Here is a 24800-nt window from a genome sequence, read left to right on the forward strand (position 1 = left end):
TTGGGAGCAGTTTAGAATTCAGCAAAGGAGGACCAAGGGATTGATTAAGAAGGGGAAAATGGAGGACGAGAGCAAGCTTACGGGGAACATAAAAACTGACCGTAAAAATTTCTATAGGTATGTGAAGGAATAAAGATTGGTGAAGACAAATGTCTTCCCCTTACAGTCAGAAACAGGGGAATTTATTATGGGGAACAAAGAAATGGCTGACCAACTAAATGCATACTTGGTTCTGCCTTTACAAAGGAGGACACAAGTATCATACCAGAAATGCTGGGGAACACCAGGCTTAGTGAGAGAGAGGAACTGAAAGAAATCAGTATTAGTAGAGAAATGGTGTTGGGGAAAGTGATGGGATTGAAGACCAATCAATCCCCAGGGCCTGATGGTTTGCATCCCAGAGTACTTAAGGAAGTGGCCCTAGAAATAGTGGATGCATTGGTCATCCAAGATTCGATAGACTCTGGAACAGTTCCTACAGATTGGAGGGTAGCTAATGTAACCCCACTATTTAAAAAGGGAGGTAGAGAGAAAGCACGGAATTATAGACCAGTCAGTCTGACGTCGGTAGTGGGGAAAATTTCTAGAGGCCATCATCAAAGATTTTATAGCAGAGCACTTGGAGAACAGTGGTAGCATCGGGCAGAGTCAGCATGGATTTACAAAAGGGAAATCATGCTTGACAAATCTACTAGAATTCTTCGAGGATGTAACCAGTAGAGTTGATGAGGCGGAGCCAGTGGATGTGGTTTATTTGGACTTTCAGAAGGCTTTCGACAAAGTCCCACATAAGAGATTAGCATGTAAAATTAAAGCGCATGGGATTGGGGGTAGTGTATTGCGATAGATAGAAAATTGGTTGGCAGACAGGAAACAGAGTAGGGATAAATGGGTCTTTTTCCGAATGGCAGGCAGTGACAAATGGGGTACCACAGGGATTGGTGCTAGGACCCCAGCTATTCACAATATACATTAATGATTTAGATGAGGGAACTAAATGTAATATCTCCACATTTGCAGATGACACAAAACTGGGTGGGAGGGTGAGTTGTGAGGAGGATGCAGAGAGGCTTCGGGATGATTTGAACAAGTTGAGTGAGTGGGCTAATGCATGGCAGATGCAGTATAATGTGGATAAATGTGAGGTTATCCACTTTGGTAACAAAAACGGGAAGGCAAATTATTATCTGAACGGCGAGAAACTGAGCGAGGGGAATATGCAGTGAGACCTGGGTGTTCTCGTACACCAGTCGCTGAAGGTAAGCATACAGGTGCAACAGGCGGTAAAAAAGGCAAATGGTATGTTGGCCTTCATAGTGAGTGGATTCGAGTACAGGAGCAGGGATGTCTTGCTGCAATTATACAGGGCCTTGGTGAGGCCACACCTGGAATATTGTGTGCAGTTTTTGTTTCCTTATCTGAGGAAGGATACTCTTGCTATCGAGGGAGTGCAGCGAACGTTTACCAGACTGATTCCTGGGATGGCGGGACTGACGCATGAGAGATTGAGTCGGTTCGGATTATATTCTCTGGAGTTCAGAAGAGTGAGGGGGGATCTCATAAAAACCTATAAAATTCTAACAGGACTTGACAGGGTAGATACAGGAAGGATGTTCCCAATGGTGGGGTAGTCCAGAACCAGGGGTCATAGTCTCAGGATACGGGGTAAACCTTTCAGGACTGAAATGAGGAGAAATTTCTTCACCCAGAGATTGGTGAGCCTGTGGAATTCGCTACCACAGAAAGCAGTTGAGGCCAAAACATTGTATGTTTTCAAAAAGGAGTTAGATATAGCTCTTGAGTCTAAAGGGTATGGAGCGAAAGCGGCAACAGGCTACTGAGTTGGATGATCAGCCATGATCATAATGAATGGCAGAGCAGGCTCGAAGGGCCGTCTGGCCTACTCTTGCTCCTATTTTCTATGTTTGTATCTAAAGTAGCCTGCTCTGTAGTCGGTTCCTCAACATCTTTCTTTCTTTCTTTGGCCTCCTTGTCTCGAGAGACAATGGGTAAGCGCCTGGAGGTGGTCAGTGGTTTGAGAGGCAGTGCCTGGAGTGGCAGACTCTTCCACAGGTGCTACAGATAAAATTGGTTGATGGGGCTGTTAGGCAGTTGGCGCTCTCCTTGCGCATCTGACTTTTTTCGTGCCAACTGCTAAGTCTCTTCAACTCGCCACACTTTAGCCCCGCCTTTATGGTTGCCCGCCAGCTCTGGCGATCGCTGGCAACTGACTCCCACGACTTGTGATCAATGTCACAGGACTTCATGTTGCGTTTGCAGACATCTTCAAAGCGGAGACAAGGATGGCCGGTGGATCTAATACCAGCGACGAGCTCGCTGTACAATGTGTCCTTGGGGATCCTGCCATCTTCCATGTGGCTCATAAGGCCAAGCCATCTCAGGTGCCGTTGGCTTAGTAGGGTGTATATGCTGAGGATGTTGGCTACCTCGAGAACTTTAGTGTTGGAGATACGGTCCTGCCACCTGATGCCAAGGATTCTCCGGAAGCAGCAAAGATGGAATGAATTGAGACGTCGCTCTTGGCTGACATACGTTGTCCAGGCCTCGCTGCCGTAGAGCAAGGTACTGAGGACACAGGCTTGATACACTTGAACTTTTGTGTTCTGTGTCAGTGCGCCATTTTCCCCACTCTCTCGGCCAGTCTGTACATAGCAGTGGAAGCCTTTCCCATGCGCTTGTTGATTTCTGCATCTAGAGACAGGTTACTGGTGATAGTTGAGCCTAGGTAGGTGAACTCTTGAACCACTTCCAGAGTGTGGTCACCGATATTTATGGATGGGGCATTTGTGACATCCTGTCCCCTGATGGTTAGGCCAAATTCGTTGCAGGCAGCCGCAAACCTGTCGATGAGTCTCTGCAGACACTCTTCAGTGTGAGATGTTAATGCAGCATTGTCAGCAAAGAGGAGTTCCCTGATGAGGATTTTCTGTATTTTGGTCTTCGGTCTTAGACGGGCAAGGTTGAACAACCTGCCACCTGATCTTGTGTGGAGGAAAATTCCTTCTTCTGAAGACTTGAACGCATGTGAGAGCAGCAAGGCGAAGAAGATCCCAAACAGCATAGGTGCGAGAACTCAGCCCTGTTTCACGCCACTCAGGATAGGAAAGGGGTCTAATGAGACGCTATGCTGAATTGTGCCTTTCATATTGTCATGGCATGAGGTGATGATACTTAGTAGCTTTGGTGGACATTCAGTCTTTTCTAATAGTCTGAAGAGACCACGTCTCTGGACAAGGTCAAAGGCTTTGGTGAGATCAATGAAAGCAGCGTAGAGGGGCATCTGTTGTTCACGGCATTTCTCCTGTAGCTGGCGAAGGGAGAACAGCATGTCAATGGTCGATCTCTCTGCTCAAAAGCCACACTGTGCTTCAGGGTAGACACGCTCAGCCAGCTTCTGGAGCCTGTTTAAAGCGACTCGAGCAAAGACTTTCCCCACTATGCTGAGCAGGGAGATTCCACGGTAGTTGTTGCAGTCACCGCGGTCACCCTTGTTCTTATAGAGGGTGATGATATTGGCATCGTGCATGTCCTGTGGTACTGCTCCCTCGTTCCAGCACAGGCAAAGCAGTTCGTAGAGTGCTGAAAGTATAGCAGGCTTGGCACTCTTGATTATTTCAGGGGTAATGCCGTCCTTCCCAGGGGCTTTTCCGCTGGCTAGAGAATCAATGGCATCACTGAGTTCCGACTTTGTTGGCTGTACGTCCAGCTCATCCATGACTGGTAGAGACTGGGCTGCATTGAGGGCGGTCTCAGTGACAATGTTTTCCCTGGAGTACAGTTCTAGGTAGTGTTCCACCCAGCGGTCCATTTGCTTGCGTTGGTCAGTGATTGTGTCCCCTGATTTAGATTTGAGGGGGGCAATCCTCATGATGGGTGGCCCAAAAGCCCTCGTAATGCCATCCTACATTCCTCTGATATTTCCGGTGTCAGCTGAATATGACTGCATAGGTGTTGCCAGTAGTCATTTACGCAGCGCTTGGCTGTTCTTTGTGCAGTGCTTCTGGCTGCTTTAAGTGCTACGGATGTTAACTCGCTGGGGGCTTTCTTGTAGTTCAGCAGTGCAATGTGCTTAGCGGCTATGACAGGTTCCAGCTCTTCAATGTGAGATTGAAACCAGTCTGCATTCCGCTTCACACATTTGCCATAGGTGGTCATTGCTGAGACGTAGATGGCGTCTCTGATGTGGGCCCTCTTGGTCTCTGCATCCCCTGTGGGAGTGTTTTGAAGGGCTTTTTCGAGTGAATTTAGAAACAGTTCTGACGTTCCAGCTTGCAAAACGAAGGGCTGGTACCTTTGTTTCCTTTTTTGGTCGTGCCGTTTGATGGTGTTGTCCACTTGTCGAGCAATGACCCTGAGTTCCAAGCACCCATTGAAGCAGGTGGACTGTGGTGGGACAGAACCTTACTGACCGGGGGCTGCCCGGTTTGAGGCGGCTGGTAGCTGTCCATTGAGATGCGATGACCTCTCCCACCGACAAAGGCAACCCGTGGCGCCCAATCTCCCGCCAATTGAGCTGGACTTATAACCTGTAACTGCTGCTTTCCGTGTTGATTTGGTCGCTGTGAGGCGACTATGGAGTGAACTTTCCATGGCGCATGTCTGGGTGGATGTATGGAGGTTGTGAGTTGCCCAAGCGTCAAAACCCCCCTCTCGGCCTTCCTGGTGGGGTCCAAAGGAGTGCAGAGCATGACTTTTGGCACCGGTATGACTGCAGGAACTGCCGGAAACATGCCAACGGTGACACATGACCGCCTTTGGGGTTCCGCTCCGGATTTTCTGTTTGGGTTACAGCTGTCAAAAGTTGTACATTTCTTAGAGACCTATTATAATATTTAATAGTTCTATCTGTTCACTGGTATGAATCTTTTCCAGTATTTCCCTACATGACGATATATAGACCATGGCACATTGCTGATATAAAACTTGGAAACATTGTGAACTGTGAGGAGGATAGTGTAGAACTTCAAAAGAACATAGACAAGTTGGTGGAATGAGAGGACAAGTGGCAGATAAAATTTAATGCAGAGAAGTTTGCAGTGATTCATTTTGGTAGGAAGACTGAGCAGAGGCAATATAGAATAAAGGGTAGATTTCTAAAGGGGGTGCAGCAGCAGAGGGACCTGGGTGTATTTGTACATAGATCATTGAAGGTGGCAGGACAGATTGAGCGAGTGGTTAATAGAACATACTGTATCCTAGCCTTCATTAATTGGGGCATAGAGTACAAAAGCAAGGAAGTTATGTTAAATTTGTATAGAACACTGGTTCGACCTCACCTGGAATATTGTGTCCTGTTCCAGGCGCTGCACTTTAGGAAAGACATGAAAGTATTGGAGAGAATGCAGAAAAGATTCATGGAGGTTCCAGGGGTGAGGAACTTCAGTTACATGGATAGATTGGAGAAGTTGGGACTCTTTTCTTTGGAGAAGAGAAGGTTGAGAGGAGAGTTGATCGAGGTATTCAAAAGCATGAGTCTGGACAGAGTAGATGGGGGAAAAACTGATCCCATTGGTGGAGGGCTTGAGAACAAGAGGGCACAGATTTAAGGCAGTGGGTAAAAGAAACAATAGTGACATGAAAATATTTTTTCACGCAGTGAATATTTCGGATTTGAAATGCGCTGCCCGAAAATGTGGTAGAGTGGTTCAATCACTGCATTCGAGAAGAAATTGGATTGTTATCTGAAAAGGAAGAATGTGCAGGGCTGCAGGGAGAAGGCAGGGGAGTGGCACTATGTAACCTCTTTTGGAGAGTTGGTGCAGACATGACGGGCCGAATGTGCTCCTGTGCTGTAACGATTCTGTGATTAGGAAACTACATTTTACATTGGTTAGTGCAGGCTTTATAACTTTTGTAGAAAATCATTGCTGATGTAAACCGTTAATATAGCAACTCTGCTGCCACTAATAAGGTTTACAAGCCTGTCTTTTATAATTTTCCTGATATCATATGTTCTGTGTAAAACACAAGTTAATTTCTCTGATTCTGCTAGATCACATTGTCATCGAGTCATAGAGAGATACAACACTGAAACAGCCCCTTTGGCCCACCAAGTCTGTGCTGACCATCAACCACCCATTTATACTAATCCTACATTAAAGCCATATTCCCTACCACATCCCCACCATCCCTCAATTCTCCTACCACCTACCTACACAAGGGGCAATTTATAATGGCCAATTTACCGATCAACCTGCAAGTCTTTGGCTGTGGGAGGAAACCGGAGCACCCAGCGGAAACCCACGCGGGCACAGGGAGAACTTGCAAACTCCGCACGGGCAGTACCCAGGACTGAACGCGGGTCGCTGGAGCTGTGAGGCTGCGGTGCTAACCACTGCGCCACTGTGCCGCCCCACTCAATAAAATAAATTAAATTTGAGGGGGAGAAGGACCTGTAATAAAATAACCAGTAAGTCGCATTAGTTAGACAAAGCTAACAAGGCAATGAACAATTAGTAAATGGGAAGCCTAGCCAGTACTTCCTGATGATCATTAGGGTTTGTAAGTTATGATCAACATACTTCCAGACTTTTTTTCTTTGTTTATATGGTGCTCTTGCTAACCAAGTGACTGGTTTGGAAAAATTTGTGTCTTTAAAGAAGATGTAGTCATTAAAACTTGGTCATTTTAGCCTTGCATTAATTTTGCTGCTTGTACCATCTGGCTCAGTAACTTCAGTCCCTTCCCCTTTTATGCTATTAATACTTTTAAACCAAATACTTGTAACTATTTTGAAGTACAAAACCTATTTTATAATGTCTTGTAATGAGCTGTAAAGGCAAGGTGCACATATCCCATCTAGACATGCCTCAGCATGCTAGTGAGGCTTATGAGACTTCAACATAGCCCTACTTAGCTGAATCCTTGTTCAGTGTTTATTGAGCAAATGTAAAATATCACCAGAGTACAAATTTTGAGGACAGAATCATAATTTCCTTAGACATTAAGTGATATGTCTACTATTCTCAGTTCAAATTGGTTGGATGGATTTGGTTTTCTGCAAAGTTTTACAAATTAATTTGTAGCATTCATATTTTTAGTTACAGTATCAACTTATCCAGTGTTGGGAATAGAGAAGAAAAGCAAATAACACGTTCAGGGAGTGTGATGCCTGAAATAAATTAACTGTTCTCAGTAATGCATCAGCTTCACCAAGTCTAGAAATGATTCAGTAATAAGACTTTGAAATGGCAGCTTTTAACTCGTGCTTTGCACTAGTACCTATGCACCAACTAATACCAAGCGTGTTTTACTCTGTATCCTGTTGAGCTGCGTACAAAAGCTGATGTTGAATCTGCACAGCCTCCTTTCCAGACACTTGGCTCCTATACAGGTGAAGCAGCTATCTTCTCTCAAAAGGTGTCCAGCATTTATGTTGGTAACTGACTATGAACTTAAACACACCATGAGCTTAAATACACAACAGATTTGAGATTATTCTTAAAGTGCTTTGTCAGAAGTCATATCCCTTTTGTCTCTATGTATGTCTGTATTCGTTAGAGACCTTAACTGAGGTGTTTATGGAAAGTTAACAATATTTATGAACACATGGGAGTACTATCATTTCCTTGCAGCTGCATTATAGTGTCCAGTGTTCGGGAAGCTAAGGTACTTAACAGACATTAAAATATGTTCACTATTTAGCATGATAATAGGAAATGAGCTGTTGATCCTATGTAAGAAATAATTCTGTGCCAGTCCAAGTGTACTGATGATCTGATTTAAAAGCAAGGATCAGAAGAGTTAATTCTATGGACTCTGAAGTGTCATTCACAGTCTGAAGTTCTGGTGAGGGTGGTGATTTCTGACAGCATTAAACCCAGATGATCCACATGGAAGGAAGAAAACAATGAACATATCAGCATGTTCACTGTCAGGTGCACCAACAGAAGGGAATGGCATGTAAATACCTTCACAATATAAATGGTACAAAGGCAAAAATGGACTTGTATCACACAGGGTCAGGAAGGCCACAGGGTGGTAGACTACGGGAATTTAAAGAACTTAATGAAACTGTTAGAGTTTTTGGCCATGAGGGAGGAGTAATGATTGAGGTAGAAATTATAGAATCATACAATGGTTACAGCATGGAGGGAGGCTATTTGGCCCATTGTGTCCATGCTGGCTCTCCAAGAGCAGTTCAGCTAGTCCCACTCCCCTGCCTTTTCCCTGTAAACCTGCAAATTTTTTCTCCACAGATAATTATCCAATTCTCTTTTTTTTTTATTGAATCTGCCGCCACCACGCACTCAGGCAGTGCATTCCAGATCCTCTCCACTCATTGCGTTAAAAAGGTTTTCCTTCTGTCTCCATTGTATAGTCTGCCAATCACCTTAAATCAGTGTCGTCCGGTTCTTGATCCTTCTGCCAATGGGAGCAATTTCTCCCTAACTGCTCTGTCCAGACCCCTCATGATTTGGAACACCTCTATTAAATCTCCTCTTAATCTGTTCTTCTCTAAGCAGAACAGACCCAGCTTCTCCAAGCGATCCACATACCTGCATTCCTCATCCCTGAACCATTCTCGTGAATCTTTTCTGCACCCCCTCTAATGCCTTCACATCCTTTTTTAAGTGTGGAGCTCAGTACTGGGCATATTACTCCACTTGGCCAAACCAGTGTTTTATGCAAGTTTATCAGAATTTCCTTGCTTTTGTACTCTCTGTGCCCTTATTTATAAAGCTCAGTATCCTGTATGCTGTGTTAACTGCTTTTGCAACCTGCCCTGCCACCTTCGATTGGTGCACATATACCCCCAGGTCCCTCTGCTCCTATATCTCCCTTTAGAATTATACCGTTTATTTTGTATTGCCTTTCCTCATTCTTCCTACCAAAATGAATCACTTTGCACTTCTCTGCATTAAATTTCATCTTTCACTTGTCCACTCATTCCACCAACCTGTCTGTCCTTTTAAATTTTATCACTAGCCTTCTCAGTTCATAATACTTCGGGGTTTTGTGTTATCCTCAAAATTTGAAATTGTTTCCCATCACTCAACCGATTTTGTATCCATGCTGCTACTGTCTGTTTTATTCCATGAGCTCTAACTTTGCTGACAAGCCTGTTATGTGGCACTTTATCAAATGCCTTTTGGGAGTCCATGAACATCATGTCATCGACAATTCCCTCATCAGCCCTCTGTTACTTTATCGAAAACTTAATCAGCTTAGTGTTATGACTAGGTGAGTGTCAGGACCAAGTGAGAAAGAGGTCTAGGGTTCCCTTTCAGCCTTCACCTGGTCTTACTGTAACAGGATTTAATTTTAAATGCACCATGTTTTTAGCTCTCCCTTGGCGAATCCTTGTTCACCGTTTTCCAATTATAAGGTAAAGAAACCAGCACAAACAGAGTTTCTTAGGTTGAAAGAAGAAAAGCTGAAATTTATTAACCTTAAACTGTAATTCGGTTGACGCCTAAGGATACATGACGCGCCCACGATAGCATGCATATGTGATACACACATGCAAATAGCGACAGAAAAAAGCAGAAGAAAAATCAAGTGGAAAGGTTTGAGGCAATATCTGCAGAGTTTTTGTTACGGCTCTTCGAGCTCACTGATAGAGTCCTTGATTGTAGGTAGATCTTGGTTTTCGTTGAGGCCCAGTATTCTTAAACCTTGTTCACTGTAGGAGACTTTTCTCTAGTGGGGATTCATGTGGATTCAGATGCTTGTGAGAAAGAGATGAGAGCAGACAGGAGAGAGATCTTCAGTCCAGTAGCAAACAGACTTTCTGCCCAAACTGTTTGTACAAATTCAAAAAACTCAGATTACTCAGCAGGTTAGTCATGTGACTAGCTGGTTTGACCATGTCCATTTGTGATTTCGGCCATCTTAGCAGTCAAACTGGAATGCGAACTCCCCCACCTTCAACGTCTGGTGATCAAAAGTCCATTGTGGGTTGAATGTGTCAGGGAATGGCTGTTTTGTCCTTCCAAACACTATCTGTTAATATGCACATATCTTTCCAGCCACGGCTGATCTGTTCAAGTCCTTTCTTCGCTCCAATAACAGTTTAAAATCAGTGTGCATGACAAAATTCATGTGCATCATTCTTGGCAGGTGGGGGCCAGGCATGACATTGTTACACATGATTTGCCCTTAATTATTCCGTGCTGACTTTCCTTAATAAATTCACATTTGTCTAAGTGACTGTTAATTTTGTCCCCAATTACCGTTTCCAGAAGTTTTCCCACCTCTGAGGTTAAACTGACTGGCCTGTATTTTCTGGGTTTATCCTTGCACCCTTTTTTCAATAAGGGTGTAACATTTGCAATTCTCCAGTCCCCTGAAGATTATGGTCACTGCCTCCTGCAATTTCCACCTTTACTCCCCTCAGTATCCTTGGATGCATCCAATCCGGTCCTGATGATTTATCAACTTTTAAGTACAGCCAGCCTTTCTAATTCCTTCTGTTTATCAATTTTTAGCCTAGACAATGTCTCAGTTACCTCCTCTTTCACAGTGACTTGGACAGCATCTTCCTTGGTGAAGACATGCCAAGTATTAATTTAATACTTCAGCCATGCCTCCTCTTTGCATGCGTAAATTCCCTTTTAGGTCCCTAATCAGTCCCACTCCTCCTTTTACCTCCATTTTACTATTTATATGCATATAGAAGATTTTTGGATTCCCTTTTATGTTAGCTGCCAGTCTCTTCTCTCACTCTCCCTTTGCTTCTCTTATTTGTTTTTTCACTTCCACTCTGAACCTTCTATATTCAGCCTGATTCTTAATTGTATTATCTACCTGACATCTATCATATGCCTCCTTTTCCTGCTTCATCTCATTGGCTATCTCTTTTTCATCCAAGGAGTCTGGATTTGTTTGCCTTGCCTTTTCCCCTCCTGGGAATGTATCTGGACTGTACCTGAACTATCTCCTCTTTAAAAGAGGCCCATTGTTCCATTACAGTTTTGCCTATCTTTGACTCCAATTTATCTGTGCCAGATCCATTCTCACCCTGCTGAAGTTGGCCCTCCCACAATTATTTATTTTTACCCTGGATTGCTCCTTGACCTTTTCCGTAGCCAACCTAAAACCTATGATAATATGATCACTGTCGCTTAAATGTTCCCTTGCTGACACTTGATCCACTTGACCCATCTCATTCCCCAGAACCAGATCCGGCAATGCTTCCTTCCTCGTTGGACTGGAAACATACTGATGTAGAAAATCCTCCTCAATGCGCTTGAAACGGTTGCCCCTCTCCGCCCTTTACACCAGTACTATCCCAGTTTCTATTAGGATAATTAAGGTCCCCCTTATAACTACTGTATAATTCTTGCAACTCGCTGTAATTTTCTTGCAAATGTGTTCCTCTATATCTTTCCCATTACTTGGTAGCCTATAGAATACCTCCTGCAATGTATTGGTATCTCTATTGTTTCTTAGCTCTAACCAAATAGATTCTGTCCTTATCTCTTTAGGACATCCCCTCTCTCCATTGTAATGTTCTCCTACATCAACACTGCCATCCCTCCTCCTTTCTTTCCTTCCCTATCTATTTTGAACACCTTGTATCCAGGAATATTTAGTACTCACTCCTGCCCTTTTTTGAACCAGATCTTTTGTTATCACCACAATGTCATATTTCCATGTGGCTATCTGTGCCTGCAGCTCACTGTTTTTATTTACCACACTTCACACATTCACATACATGCACAGTAAACCTAATTTAGACCTCATTAATTCCTTCTTACTCTGACCCCACCTAATATCTTACTATTTCCTACTCTAGTGCCACCTGTCTCTCCCAATTCTCTGCACCTAGTTTTTCTTCCCCAATACTACTTCCTGGTTTCCACACCCCTCCCCAGTAGTACTAGCAAATCATCTTGCAAGGACTTTGCTCCCAGCTCTGTTTAGGTGCATCCCGCCCGGCCTATACAGGTCCCATTTCCCCCAGAACTTGTCCCTAAGTCTCAGGAATCTGAAGCCCGCTCTCCTGTACCATCTCTCTCGCCACCCTTTTATCATCCTACTTCTATACTCCCTTGCGCATAGTACCAGGAATAATCTGGAGATTGCTAGTTTTGAGGTCCTGCCTTCTAGTTTCCTTCCTTGCTCACTAAACACTGGCTATGTTGTTGGAACCAATATGGAGCACAACTGTTCATCCTCTTACCTGCCACCCCCCCACCCACCCTCGCCCTCCCAAGAGTGCTGTGCAGTCGCTCAGTGACATCCTTGAACCTGGCACCAGGGGGTCAATATACCATCTGGATTTACATCTACGACTGCAGAAATGCCTGCCTTTTCAAATCCCCTATCCCTATTGCTTTCCCAAGCTTCCTCCTGCTCCCTCTATAGTTGAGTCAGCCATGCTGCTGTGGGCTAGGCCCTGGCTGCACATCCCAGAGGAACCATCACTCTCACCAGTATTCAGAACAGAATACTGGTTGGGGAGTGAGATGCATTCAGGACACTCCTGCACTACCTACATGGCAGACACAGATTCCCTCTCTGCCTGCATACCTTTAAGCTGCAGGGCGACCACATCAATAAACATGCTATCCATGAAACTCTCATTCTCGTGGATGCACCACAGTGACTCCTGCTGCTGCTTGAGCTCTGAAATGTAAAGCTCAGGCTGCACCAGCTGATGACATTTCCTGCACAAGTAGTTGTCCAGGACACGAGAAGCGTTATGAAGATCCCACATAGAACACGACCTGCACTCAACGGGACGCAGCTGCCTGCCATGTCTCCATCGATTAGACTATCAACTGACTTAACAGAAATGAACTTGAGACTTAAATAAACGCTCAACAGCTACTCGCCAATCAGCTGCTTCCTATGTGTAATTGTCACTTTAGGTGTTTTTATCTCTCTCCCTGCAACGCGCTCCCTTACCTCTGGGCTCTCAGATTTTTGAACTAATTGACCAGATGCTTAAAAAGACACAATGCCCAAATGATATATAGATACTGAACTTAAATATTTAGCTAAAAATAGGCATATGCACTGGTACAATTACATCGATGAAACCTCTTGTAGCGCTATTCCTTTTCTTTTCTCCACTTTGGATTCTCCCTGCCGTCTTCGAGTGGAAATGGAAGGTCAGCATAGCTCTGTTCCTTTAAAAACTATATTATCATTTATAGCCCAGAAAATAGCATTTTAGTTATGACCCCAAACACCAATTGATAAAGCAAGCATAGTGCAAATGTCTAAGCACTTCATGAATGGTAAGAATATTTTGCCAAAGTCACTTCACTTCTAACTCTTAAGCATAGCCAAACAATTATACTACTTTATTATTCAGGCCTTCATAAAATACAAATGAGCATGCAGATTGTGCTCTGTTTCAGCATTAGACAAGAAGGTGGAATCAGACAGGTTATTGGGTTGTTTTGGACAAAGCATGCACAGTATTGGCAAGTATCTTTCCTGAAATTATATCCTGTATCATTTTGTTTTACTTGAGCAGAAATCTATTTTCTCTAGTACAAATCTGCATTCATTCTACCTGAAGTTTTATGTGAATCTTCATTCCGCTAGATTATGGTCTGTTTGTGCAATAGAAAGTTGGATAAATATATGTTAACTGCCTTTTGAATTGCAGTGCTGTGCACTTTTTTCCATTAACTTTTATCTCTAAAGTCAGTTTACATCTATGCAATTAAGGTTCATTCATTGCAAATTCAAAATGGAGAGAGATGGCTTGTTGAAGAGAGTCGCACCTCATAGCTTTAGTGCACTGAGCATATCACCGCTACCTTTCTGTTGATGCGCACTGAAAACAACCTTGCCATCAACACAAAGGTGGCAGTGTAACTGCATCCTTGTAAAATCTTTTCATTGTCACATGAAATAATAAATTATGAGGAACTCTTTTAGAGCTTCCAGTATAGAAACTTTGAGCTTAGATTTTTCTCCATTTTTGATATTGTGAATTATATATTTATTATGTTAGTTTAGATGCTAAGGTGTAAAAATCTTGCTTTATTCCAAAGGTTAATTATCATATTTTTTAAAAGGTCAAAAGGCATCATCCTGAATGTGTCATCTGCTTCTGCATTGTTTCCTGTACCCTTACTGACTCTCTACTCTGCCACCAAGGTAAGACTTGGCTTATTCTTACTTTTTCAGTATTTTGAGTTAGTATATACAATGTAAAAGACTAATTTAGGTTAACTAGTATTTGTAACTTGAATAGTATTTTATTTTTTGCTTCTTCACTCTGTCTCCTTGCACCCTGTAGTTAGAATCTGTTCTTTCCCCAATAAGATTTTTTTTTAAAAGTGTGAATAGGATATTGTTCAAGTCATAGCAGCATACCTATTTAAGAACTGTTTGTGTGTTTCTTGCTGGTTGATGTAAGCAGGATCTGAATCTGATCTGAATCTGAATTTCTGAAGGTCAAATATAGAAGGAAGCATGTATACATATAATGCTCAAAACTGTTTTACATGAGGTTAAATTATGTTGCTCAATTGCTAACCTCCGTTTTGAGCTGTTACTCTTAAGCGATTAGTTTATACAGTCTGAATCCTGTTGCTAGCGGGCACATGATACAGATCTGGTTATAATTTGGCATGAATTGCAAACTTTGACCAAGGTCATCTCGTGCATGAGATGGAAATATTCATCGTTTTATAGAGAATATACTCTGGGGTCCAGGCTTTAAAGCGCATTAAGACAAAGTAGTTGGAGCTCCACTGCATATGGACCAGGCTGTGTTTAAATTGGGAGTATTTGATGCTGACACCTGGTACCAAAAATTGAGGTGTGGAGAAACATTTTTAAAAAGAAAACTGAATTTTTTGTTGTTTTACTTGTGCACTTCTGTGATCTTTACAGAAGCAAGTTGATGGGAGTACAGCATAATTATACATTCTACTATAATCATGCTAAATATTTCTGTTGGCATTATTTTGTTGGCAGTGGCCCAGTCACTGCATCTCAGTGGAGGGAGAAGTCCAGACTTTGTGGCTGTATATCTGTCAGATTTATATGTGCCCATGCTAAGTCAAGTTCCCTTTATTTGAACCAAGATGTATCTGCTGAAGCTGTGCCAAATAGCACTATAATTTGAAAATTTTGGCCAGCCTCCATTTTTAAGTCTCAGTGCTACATTTTATAGCCTTGGAAGCAGATGCGGATTGATATTTTTGAAGGCTTGATTGAGCTATAACTGTAAAGTGTGTCAAACAGGATATTGTGAAATAAGTGTGCACCCAGTAATTTTTTTTAGCTATGAACATAATCAACAAAGTATTGAGATGTATTGTGATATTCCAAACAAAATGTTCCTGGCAGGGAAGGCTTCCTTTAGAAAATAGTCAAATGAGTCATCCTTGACATGCGCATGCATGTACTTTTCTCATAGCTCCTTACAGAATAGGATTCTAAGCAATCAACTGCCTGTCCACCGAAATGGTTTGGAAGTTGGGAGGCAAGAGGACAATTGAACATAAGATGGCATAACAGCTGGTTGTGATTAGTGTTAGCCGAGGACTAGATGTGTCATCTGCCCACCTGTTTGGGACACTCTTGGAGCATGAGAAAAAATGACTAGCTTGCCAGAAATATTCAACAACTTTGGCAGTTGCTCGGGTCGTAATGATTTATTCCTGTTTATTGGTCAGGAAAGTGAAATGATTAGGTACAGCTATCAATTATTTCTGGATGAAATGGTAATGTTACTTTTCTGATGAGTTATACTTTTTGATGACTTTTCTCTTAAATCTGCTTCAGACGTCTTTTCCATTTTCTCAATCCTTTTCCCAACATATTCATATTGGTGTTACTTTAACACGAATAATTCTGGTGCAAGTATCTAATGTATGGAATTCATTATATTGCTGCATTTCCCACGAACCTATTGGATTATGTCTCTGAAAACGTTACATGACTGGTGGGTGAGGGGGATGGGGGGCAAAGGGGTGTTCCAATCATGATGCTTCATGAATATGACTGAGAGGCAGACTTGATGGGCCAGATGGCTTTTTCCTGCCTGTATTACGGCCAAGACTGGAGGAGTGCACTGTCTTTCTCTAGCTCCACTTCCCCACGGGTCACAACATATATTTTAAATGTTTACCCAGTTACTGATCTGGCCAATTATATACTCTTTTATTTTTATTTCAGAATACAATCCACCAACCAAGTTTCTTTAATAAACAACAAAATTTACAATTTATTATAAAACGAGCCTTATTTAGTTAAGATGCAAAGCATTCACACACAGATTTAAATACGAAAATTGGCCCTACACACACCGATTAAAGAAAAAATAAAGTTTTCTCTGCAGAGGTCCCTTTACAAAAAAAAGACAAAACTGAACCTTGGCCAAATACTTATTAATTCTTTATGGAAAAGGAGAAAATATGGAATGATATCAATTGTCCCTTTATTTTGACATCTCAAATACGTGTAGACAGCTGTCTCTGGGATCTTTTTGGACCAGTCCTCTTTAGACAACATCTAGGTTTAATCTGGCAGGCTTTCCAGGAGAAATGCGGCATCAGGCGTGTCAATTATCACACATTGGATTCTCAGGGTTTCTGAGGTGGTGAAAGGATGAACTGGTGTCTTCTCTCTCGGTAGACTGACCCCCAACTGACTCAAAGCAATATCCAAAACGAAACCAATTCTTGACCACCATAAATCTTGACTTGTCACCTTCTCTGTAAACAACTCCCCCCTAGTCACCAAGGCTCTTGCTATTTACTTAGCTGAAGACATGTGACTTCCAATAAGTGTGTTTCTAAACCATTCCAAAGGCCATCCAGTGACTTTTTATATATAAAGAAAACAAAGTCCTGCATCTATGTAATGGAGTCTTCAGTCCTCCAAAGGAATTCGTTTCCACAATTTAAAACATGAGTCCTCACAAAAATTAATAAATGGAAGTACTTTCATAACACCTGCCATTTTCATATTTGTATATAACAGAATGCTTATTGCTATTTCCCTGTATCTGAAACATTGTACGGCGTTGCTTCTTCTAAATTTACTTTGCAACTGTTGGCCTTTGCTTATTGTATCATGAGCAGTCTCTGCCTTGCTAACCATTTCAGCACTTCTGAAGCTGTTTACACATTGCAGGCAGTGGGAATGGCCTGTTACATTGTCTGATCCCAACATATAAGTTCAACTAATGAAATGTTGGCCTTTTTTGCAAGGGGGATGGAGTAGGGAATTCTTGTTACAACTGTACAGAGCGTTGGTGAGACCACACCTGAAGTACTGCATACAGTTTGGTTTGCTTATTTAAAGAGGAATATACTTGCATTGGAGGCAGTTCTGAAATTCACTAAGTTAATTCCTGGGATAAAGGGGTTGTCTTATGAGGAAAGGTTGCGTAGCTTGGACCTATACTCATTCTCGTTTAGAAGAATGAGAGGCGATCTTATTGAAACTGTTAGCGACAGGTGGAAGTGGTATGGATGGCTTCCACTTTTCACCTCTCAACTGAAGGCAGATAGTGTTATTGAAAAAGTAGTGTTTTAGTCCGTGAGTGTTTAAGGGTCAAATAAACAGACAAATTACAGGTTTTCTCATAGGCTTAAAAAGAAAGATAACTGTTTACTAAAACAATACCGAAAAATGTTTGCAACCGTACCCACTTGTGTATTCACACACAGGAGAAGATAGAGGGTAGCATGCAATTAGAGTTCAACTGTTGTAAAGAGAGTTCACCTTGAAACTTTATTGGTTTAACAGATCGTGTAGTAGAATCAGTTTGGGTGGAAATAAAGAGCAAGGGAAAGAAATCACGGGTGGGAGTGGTCTATAGGCCCCCGAGGAGTTTCCTCTCTGCAGGACAAAATATTAATCAGGAAATAATGGAGGCGTGTGAGAAGGGCAGTACAATTATCATGGGTGTGATTTTAATCTGCATATAGACTAGACAAATCAAATTAGCAAGGGTAACATGGAAGACGAATTTGTAGAGTGCATCAGGGATTGTTTCTTAGAACAATACGTTGCAGAACCTACCTGGGAACGGCTATTTTAGATTTGGTAATGTGTAATGAGGTAGGATTAATAAGAGATCTCATAGTTAAGGATCCTGTAGGGTGAAGCGATCATAACATGGTAGAATTTTAAATTCAGTTTGAGGGTGAGCAACTCGGGTCTCAAACCAGTGTCTTCAACTTAAACAAGGGCAATTACAGAGGTATGAGGAAAGAGTTGTTTAAAGCGAGCTGGGAAGATAGACTAGAGGGGAAGTCAGTAGATGAGTAGTGGAAGACTTTTAAGCAGATATTTCATAACACTCAGCTAACATTTATTCCGGTCAGAAGGAAGGACTCGATGAGAACGATGAACCACCCATGGATAACAAAGGAAGTTAAGGAGAGTATCAAATCAAAAACAAAGGCGTACAAAGCGGCGAAAGCTGGTGGTAGGCCAGTGGATTGGGAATTTTTTAGGAGCCAGCAGCAGATGACTCAAAAACTAATAAAGAGGGAGAAAATTGATTGAGAGTAAATTGACAAGAAATATAAAAACAAACAGGAAGAGCTTCTACTGGTATATAAAAAGGAAGAGAGTAGCTAAAGTAAGTGAGGGACCCTTAGAGGATGAGACTGGGGAATTAATAACAGGGAACAGGCAAATGGCAGATAATTTAAACTAATATTTTGCATCGGCCTTCATGGTGGAGGACACTATAAACGTCCCAACAATAATAGATGAGCAAGGTGTAAATGGGAGGGAGGAACTTGTAACAATCTCTATCACGAGGGAAAAGGTGCTTGACAAACTGATGGGACTAAAGGCAGACAAATCACCAGGACCTGATGGCCTGCATCCAAGGGTTTTAAAAGAAGTGGCTTCAGAGATAGTGGAGCATTGGCCATAATATACCAAAACTCACTGGATTCTGGTAGGGTACCAGTGGATTGGAAAACCGCTAATGTGATGCCCCTATCCAAGAAAGGAGAGAAACAGAAAGCAGGAAACTATAGATCAGTTAGCTTAACATCTGTCATTGGGAAAATCCTAGAGTCCATTATTAAGGAAGAAATAGCAGGACATTTGGGGCGGCGCAGTGGTTAGCACCGCAGCCTCACAGCTCCAGCGACCCGGGTTCAATTCTGGGTACTGCCTGTGTGGAGTTTGCAAGTTCTCCCTGTGTCTGCATGGGTTTTCTCCGGGTGTTCCGGTTTCCTCCCACAGCCAAAAGACTTGCAGGTTGGTAGGTAAATTGGCCATTATAAATTGCCACTAGTACAGGTAGGTGGTAGGGAAATATAGGGACAGGTGGGGATGTGGTAGGAATATGGGATTAGTGTAGGATTAGTATAAATGGGTGGTTGATGGTCGGCACAGACTCGGTGGGCCGGAGGGCCTGTTTCAGTGCTGTATCTCTTTTTTTAAAAAAAAAAAATAATGCAATCAAACAGTCAACATGGTATTATGAAAGGGAAATCATGTTTGACACATTTGTTAGAGTTCTTTGAGGATATAACAAACAGAGTGGATGAAGGGGAATCGGTAGATGTATATTTGGATTTTCAGAAGGCTTTTGATGAGGTGCCACACAAGGTTATTGCACAAAATAAGAGCTCGGGATTGGGGGTAATGTGTAGGCATGGATTGAGGATTGGCTTAACACGCAGAAGGCAGAGAGTCGAGGTTAGTGGGTCTTTTTCAGGTTGGAAAGCCGTAACTAGTGGGGTGCCACAAGGATCGGTTCTAGGGCCTCAACTATTTACTATCTATATCAATGACTTGGAGGAAGGGACAGAGTGTAGTGTATCCAAATTTGCTGACGATACAAAAATAGGTGGGAAGGCATGTTGTGATGAGGACACAAAGAATCTGCAAAGGGATATAGATAGGCAAAAACTTGGCAGATGGAGTTCAATGTGGGAAAGTGTGAAGTCATCCACTTTGGTAGCAAGAATAAAAAGACATCATTATTTAAATGGAGAAAGACTACAAAATACTGCAGTACAGAGGAATCTGGGTGTTCTTGTACATAAAATACAAAAAGTTAGCATGCAGATGCAGCATGTAATTAGGAAGGCAAATGGATTTTGGCCTTTATTGCTTGGGGGTTAGAGTGTAAAAATAGGGAAGTCTTGTTGCAACTGCACGGGGTTTTGGTGAGGCCACACCTGGAGTACTGTGTACAGTTTTGGTCCCCATATTTAAGGAAGGATATACTAGCATTGGAGGCAGTTCAGAAAAGGTTCACTAGGCTGATTCCTGGGATGAGGAGGTTGTCTTATCAAGAACGGCTAAACAGGTTAGGAGTTTATTCATTGGAGTTTTGAAGAATGAGAGGTGATCTTATTGAAACATATAAGATTCTAATGAGGCTTGACAGGGTAGATGTTGAGAATATGTTTCCTCTGGTGGGGGAATCTCAAAACTAGAGGACATAGTTACAGAATAAGGGGTCACACATTTAAAACTGAGATGCGAAGGAATTTCTTCTCTGAGGGTGGTGAATCTCTGGAATTCTCTACCTCATAGTTGTGGAGTCTAGGTCACTCAATGTATTTATGGAGGAGGTAGATAGATTTTTGAAATCTTGGGGAGTCGAGGGTTATGCGGAGCAGGCCCGAAAGAGGAGTTGAAGCCTGAGACAGATCAGCCATGATCTTATTGAATGGCGGGGCAGGCTCGAGGGGCAAATGGCCTACTCCTCTATATATTTCTTAGGTTCTTATTTCCACAAGCAGATTAAAATCAATCCTAGGAAGCATCTTGAATAACAAAACAGCTGGTTTTGATTTTCATGGTCTGGCTTAAAAGTTATGTCTCAGGAGTGTTTTCAATGTATTCTAAGAATGGTAAGTGGAGTTCCCCATGACTCAATGCACAAATGACTCATCCCCAGCCTTCCATGATTCTTTAGATGGAGTTTTAAGATCCCTTGGCACTATTCCAAAAATAGGATTTTTTTTTAAAGCAGCGACAAATACAAAATTCACTCGCCTTAAGCAAGGTTAAAGATTAGGTCAAAAAACATTCCTGCTGCCCAAATAAGAGGTATACTAGTCTTTTTCTTTGTTTAAATGCTGAGCCAACAGACTAAGCATCTTTTTAGAGGTAAAGTGCTATATACAGCAGCAGTTTGCCAATGCTATCCCCAAATGTTCATTTTTTTTAACCTTGAGTCAGGACAGTGTGCTCCAGTTATTTTTTTCTTCTTGAGCCCGGGGATGCTGAAGCATCCCACTCCCATCCAACTGAGACTGGCTAACTCAGTGGAGATCAGCAATCAAACACGTCATGTGCTCAGTACATGCAGTTGGACGTCACACGCTGGAACATTTAATTGGACGGGTAGAGGGAGAATGATTTTCTTTTTTAAAAAAAAAGAACTGGCTTTATGCAAAAATAGACATGGTAGCGAAAAGAATTTTTAATTGCTCTCCTGTATTATTCTAGGCAATTCTTTCCTCATGTAAGATGCTTATAGGAAAACCTTGTCAATTTGAGAACTTAAGTTTTGTCATCTTAAATGCACAAGCTAACGAATGGCTAGGCTGAATTTTTTATTGCATATATAACAAATTATTGTAATACAATTATCATTTACATTTATTAAGCACCTTCAACATAATAAAATGTTCCAAGGCGATGTTATCGGGCAAAATTTGACACACAGGTATTTTATCAGGTGACGAAGAGCTTGGTCAACTGGTAGGTTTTAAGGAGTGAGTTAAAGGAGGGAAAGGAGGCAGAGAATTTTAGGGAGGGGATTCCAGAGCTTGGATAGCTGAAGGTATGGCTGCTAGTAGTAGGGCAAAGGAAATCTGGGATGCACAAGAGGCCAGGATTGGAGGAATAGAGTTCTCTGAGGGCTCTAGAAGCTTCCAAAGATGGGAGGGGTGAAACGATGAAGGGATTTGAATACCAGGATGAGGATTTTAAATTTGAGCTATTGCTGAACCGAGCGTCACCGTAGGTAGACAAGGATAAAGGCAATGGGTGAACAGGACTTAATGCAAGCAGCAGCAACAGAGATTTGAATGAGCTCGTTTATGAAGGGTGTAAGATGGGAGGCCAGACAGGAGAGCATTGGAATATTCAACGGTGGGGCTAACAAAAGCATTTCTGAGGGTTTCAGCAGCAGATGGGCATAGACAGTAACATTACGAAGATGGCCTTAGGTGGTCTCAATGATGGAGAGAATTTGGAATCGGAAGCTTAGCTGAGTCTGATCGGATACTGAACTTTCAAACAGTCTGGTTCAGATGGTGGCCGGGGACAGTGGTAGAATCAGTAGCTATTGAAAGTGCTTTGTGGCAGAACAAAGACAATTACTTTAGTCTTCCAAATATATAATTGGAGGACGTTTCAAAGCACAGGCAGTGATAAATCCTTGGGAAGCTCCAGAGTAAGTAATGGTACAAAAATGGGAAGAGAAACTGAAAGCTTTGAAGAAGCTGGAGAGAATTTTTGCATAGATACCTCTGGTGCTAGAATGTCTTGCATACTTTAAATGAGGGTGAAATTTTAAACTGATTGAATTTCCTCTTGTACTTGAACAGTGATCATTTTTAATTTTTTCTTTGTTTTTCAAGCTCTTCTACTTCTGACTAGTTCGATTTGGAGTCTTGTCAAGAATGTAGAATCAATCAGCTTTTATTTCACAACAGAACTTCCCACTAACATAATCAGCAAGGAAACCAGTTTTAAGAAAATTAGTGTTAACGTTTCGGGTCAGTGACCCTTCTTCAGAACATAGTTCTGAACGGAATGGAAGTTCCGAAGAAGGGTCACTGACCCGAAACGTTAACTCTGCTTCTCATTCCACAGATGCTGCCAGGCCTGCTGAGTGGTTTCAGCATTTCTTGTTTTTATTTCCGATTTCCAGCATCTGCAGTATTTTGCTTTTATATTCATTAAGAAAATTAGTGGTTGGGTTAATCCTATCAAAACACACAGAAATGTAACCAATTCTTCATTTTGTCATTCTGTTGATTTTCCTTGGACTTTATCTAATAAATATGTCTCTTCAGTCAGAAAGGTGGGGTAGCCAGGTTTGGGTCTGAGTACATTATCTGTCATTATTCAAATACAAGTGAAAATCAGGTAAAAAATATTGCCTCCCCCACACCCCACCTTTGTCCCAAAGCATCTGAGATGCTGTAACAGGATATTCTGGAATCTGTAACTGATCCAAAAAGAACTAAAATGCTGCATCGTTAGGAGATTTGAGATCTTTAAAGTAACATCCCAAACAGGCAGTGTAATTATTCCCCTATCCTGAGGCAGGTGTTGAGGCTAAATATAGCTGAAAATTTCCCCAAATATTGCTCATTGACTTAAATGTTAGATGGTGCCAGTTTTTAATAAAACTTCTTGATTTAGATAATGCTGACAAGGCCACATTTATTGACCATTCATCATTGCCCTAAGAAATGCAGGTAACCTTTTAGCTTGGCCATGTCAAAAGACCTGAGTCAACCACGTAGTGCATGACCGAATCACACCAGTCTGGTTAAAGAAAGTCAAAATGGAAGACTTCTATTTATACAGAGCCTTTCACGACCACTAGTCATCTCAAAGTGCTTTACAGCCGATTAAGTACTTTTGAAGTGTAATCGCAATTGTGATGTCGGAAATGCGGCAGCCAATTTGCACACAGCAAGCTCTTTCAAACAGCAATGTGATAATGACCAGATAATCTGTTTTTGTGCTGTTGATTGAGGGACAAATATTGGCCAGGACAATTTCTTTGAAATAGTGCCATGGGATCTTTTATGCCCACCTGAGAGGGCAGATGACCTCGGTTTAACATCTCATATGAAAGACAGTGCCTCCGACAGTGCAGCATTCCCTCATTATTGCACTGGAGTGTCAGCCTTGATTTTTGTGCTCAAGTCCTGGAGTGGGATTGAACCAGTGGGTTCTTGCAATAATAATTGCATTTGTGGTCATTTTCTTTCTTGTGCTAGTGCACAAATTACCTGGTTTATTAAATTTAGTTGCATAACTACTACACTACCAAATTCCATCACGTGTAAATCAAACCCGTCAATGCACTGGATTGCTCCTGTTTCTCCCTCCCTCCCCTTTCCTCTCGTGAAAAAATAAATCTAAACTTGGTAAGCCCTGGTTCAAATGAAGGCCATTTAATATCGTAATATCATAAAACACAAGTTTTAATTTATATTGGGCATGAACAGTAAGATAATTAACTTGTCTATTATTTTGATACTAAAGGGGAGATTTTATAAATTGAAGGTCCTGGCATGAAGCTTTGCCTACCAGGGTCACATACTGGCAATTCAGATGCAAGGATCAGTGGACCTAACGGTATTTCCATCCAGGGCTGAAAATCATGCAGGGCCCCACCAGCTCTGTGCTTGAATTCCTAATTTGAGCTCCTGGCAGGCAAGGCTCTCCATCAGGATTACGAACTTCTAAAATGTAACCTATTGAATGCTTACAGTTCAACCTGGAACAGATACTTTTTTCACACCCTAAATATAATTTCTGTTTATTTCAAATAGAGTTTTATGAACTTCTTTTCGCAAGCACTACATGTTGAGTACAAGAGCAAGGGGATTATTGTCCAGGTAAGTAGAGCTTGGAAAAGTATCCTTGTTACTGTATGGTTACTATAGGAACTGCTGCTGTCATGGCAACTACGATAAATCATATTCACAGCTAGCAGTGTGACGCAAACATGAGGGAGAAAGCAAAAAGTCAGGCACTGAGAGTTGGTGAGAAAAAGATACGGTGCTGATCTTAAAAACAAAAACTATAAGAAATTATAAAGTATGAATGTGATGTTTCCTTTCGTGAGTATTGGTGTATTGTGTGCTTAAGATTAAGTAAATTTGCCTGAATATTTT

The 24800-nt window shown here is 41.9% G+C and overlaps 1 protein-coding gene across 1 annotated transcript in view; it reads left to right on the forward strand.

Moving 5' to 3' along the window:
* The window catches only part of LOC137377123 (very-long-chain 3-oxoacyl-CoA reductase-A-like), a 223261-nt gene that overhangs the window by 177907 nt on the left and 20554 nt on the right, over positions 1–24800 (forward strand). Inside the window, exons 8-9 of the mRNA XM_068046451.1 lie at positions 14004–14085; positions 24456–24521. Of these exons, the coding sequence (XP_067902552.1) occupies positions 14004–14085; positions 24456–24521 (148 nt within the window). The remainder of the gene's footprint in view (positions 1–14003; positions 14086–24455; positions 24522–24800) is intronic.

This window comes from Heterodontus francisci, chromosome 14 (assembly GCF_036365525.1).
Source record: "Heterodontus francisci isolate sHetFra1 chromosome 14, sHetFra1.hap1, whole genome shotgun sequence".
Lineage (NCBI taxonomy): Eukaryota > Metazoa > Chordata > Chondrichthyes > Heterodontiformes > Heterodontidae > Heterodontus > Heterodontus francisci.